The 2,472-nt window shown below is 57.0% G+C and overlaps 1 protein-coding gene across 1 annotated transcript; it reads right to left on the bottom strand.

Annotated features, from left to right (window-relative positions):
• Positions 1-263: 263 nt before the first annotated feature.
• Positions 264-2,262, bottom strand: LOC123440840 (L-gulonolactone oxidase 2-like). Its single transcript, XM_045117386.1, has one exon. It carries the CDS (start codon positions 2,213-2,215, stop codon positions 446-448), a length of 1,770 nt encoding a protein of 589 aa, XP_044973321.1. The 5' UTR covers positions 2,216-2,262; the 3' UTR covers positions 264-445.
• Positions 2,263-2,472: the final 210 nt, after the last annotated feature.

Below are 2,472 nucleotides of genomic sequence, written 5' to 3'. Positions count from 1 at the left end.
AGATCAAACATTGTATTACTAGCTTTTGTGCAAATATAGAAGAGGAGCCATGTTAAATAACCTATTTACTTCCCTTATTTCAAGAAAAGAAAACGTAGGTGGGGTCGTTGGCTAGTTGCATAAAAGGTACAAGGATCGAATCCTGTTGTGCATACTATTTCATTTTATTTTTTGCATGAAAACACAAACTTTTCATGTGAAAATCGGGAGTCGGAGAGGGAATCGAGGGAGTACTTGGACGTGTTGAAGCAAACCGAACATTCTGATTTTAACCTTTTCGTACTACTATTAAATAGATGGATAGATAGCAATACTCCGAGGGAGTAGTAACGATAGCCCATAACATAGTACAACCTAGTTCGTATATCCGCGTATTATACGAAGCAAAGACGATCATTATTCATAGGTCTAGCGAGTAGTGGGGAAAGGAAATTTGTTATAATCCCTAATAATCCTTGATGAAGGAGCATACTCGAGCCTCCTTGTACACCTTTCCTGGCCTGCAGAAGTAGCCCTGCTCCGGAGCACAGTGTGAATCATTGGAGCAGACGCAGAGTCCTTCAATGGCGCAACCCTTCTTGATGATGTTGGGGCTTCCACTGATACCGAGCACCTCGTCGGTCCACTCGCTGGAGAAGAGCCCCTCAGGATCATACCTATCTTTCACACCAAGGAACTCACGAGCCTTCGGGTACCTTGCGATGGCACCGTCGAAGGCCAAGTTGCGGTTCTTGCCCCAGTGCGGGAGGCCGCCGTACTTGTGCAGCGCCATCTGCTCGATCTCATCCACCACGTCGGCATGCGCCCGCGGCATGCCGTCGGTGCGGCTCCGGTAGTGGACGATGTCGATGTCGATCGAGTCTTCTGGCTTGCCAAGGTAAGCCGTTGATGCCTTGATGTATCGCAGGAGCACGCCCACCCTGGCGTCGACGGCGGCGCAAAACAGGTCCGGGTTGAGGTCCCGGAGGCGTTTCATGTCGGCGACGAACGCCGGCGCCTTGGAGAGCGCGACGCTGAAGCCGGAGTTGTAGTAGAAGGAGCCTCGGATGCGCGGGTCCCACGCGCAGGCGGTGAGGAGACCGTCGTCTGGCCCGTTGAGGCATGCGCCGGATGCCTGGATGCGGTGTTGGTACCCCACCACCGGGTATCCCGTGAAGGCAACGCCGTCGTTCGTGAAACCGTTGGACGAGCGCTCGGATGTGGCCGCCTGCAGCGCCGCTGCCTCGCACCGGGCGGCGTCGGTGCTGTTCTCCTGCAGCCGCTCCTCGGCAACTCTTGCGTCGATGAGCCCGCGGGTGGGACTGGGGTGAAAAAGGAGCAGATCGTTGAGGCCATTGCCGGGGGTCGAGACGTCGACCCGGTCGTCCCGGCGGTACACCACCTTGCCCTGGTGCGGCAGCCATGTCATGTCGCCGAACTCGTGGAGGTCGCCCCACACGGCCACCTGCTCTTGGAAGTCTGAGTCGTCGCGCCTCACCAGCGTCACCGACCGCTTGAACAACGGCTGCATGGTCAGGGTTACCTGAGAGATGACGCCGAGAACCCCGAGGGAGACCTTCGCCGCGTGCAGGTCCGGGTGATCGGCGTCGAGCTCCCTCACTACCGCGAAACCCTGGCTCGCCGGCGCCGGAGTTACGATCCTCATCCCGACCACGTACTCGTGCACAGCGCCTCCCTTTCCCCACAGCGAGCTCCCGTGAGCTCCCGTGCCCAAGAGGCCGCCGATGGTTAGGCCGTACCAGTAGGGTGAGTGCGGCAGGGACAGCCCTGCTGCGGCGGCGGCCTCGATCAGGTCCCGAAGGACCATGCCGCTCTCCACCGTCATGAGCCGCTTCGCCACATCGATGCACACCGTCCGGTTGAGCCGCGCCGTGCTTATGATCGTACCGTCGTCGCCGCCGGGGCAGGCCAGCTTAGGGATGCTGTGGGAGTGCTTGGTGGCCACCTTCACCTTCTGTTTTGTCGACGCCACGGCTGCCACGGCGGCGACCAGCTCCTGCTCGGTCCCCGGGTAGGTGACCTTGGCGGCGCGGCAGATGGTGCGGTCCGTGAAGGAGCCGTACGTGTTGGTGATGGTGCAGTTGGACGTGCCATGCATGCAGTTCACCGGGTCCGGTGGAGGGCTGCCGCCGGCGAGGTGGACGAGGACGACTGCGAGGGAGAGAACCATCAGCAAGCTTTCCATTGCTCTTTTCCCACCTCGTGACACCGACATTGTTCTCTGAATACCTGTATCTGTATGTACTAGCTACAGCCTGGTTGTGGCCAATAGAGAGAAGCTAGCTAGGGCTTAAATAGGCATAAGGTCAAGGTCTCAGCATGGTGCACCGCTTCAATCTTCATAATTTCATATCATATCTGTGTAGACTGTAGACACGTTGGATTCTGACTTGATTGAGTATCTGACTTTTCTGTTATGTAACACTTCCACGTTTCCGCGTGAGTGAGTTCAACAAGTTAACCGAGAGAGAA

This window comes from Hordeum vulgare, chromosome 3H, assembly GCF_904849725.1.
Source record: "Hordeum vulgare subsp. vulgare chromosome 3H, MorexV3_pseudomolecules_assembly, whole genome shotgun sequence".
NCBI classification, from domain to species: Eukaryota; Viridiplantae; Streptophyta; class Magnoliopsida; order Poales; family Poaceae; genus Hordeum; species Hordeum vulgare.
The sequence above is the reverse complement of the archived record's forward strand: the minus strand, read 5'-3'. Positions and strand labels throughout refer to the sequence as shown.

Excerpts from the sequence above, each read along its gene's own strand:
- LOC123440840 (XM_045117386.1), bottom strand. The coding sequence starts at position 2,215 with ATGTCGGTGTCACGAGGTGGGAAAAGAGCAATGGAAAGCTTGCTGATG.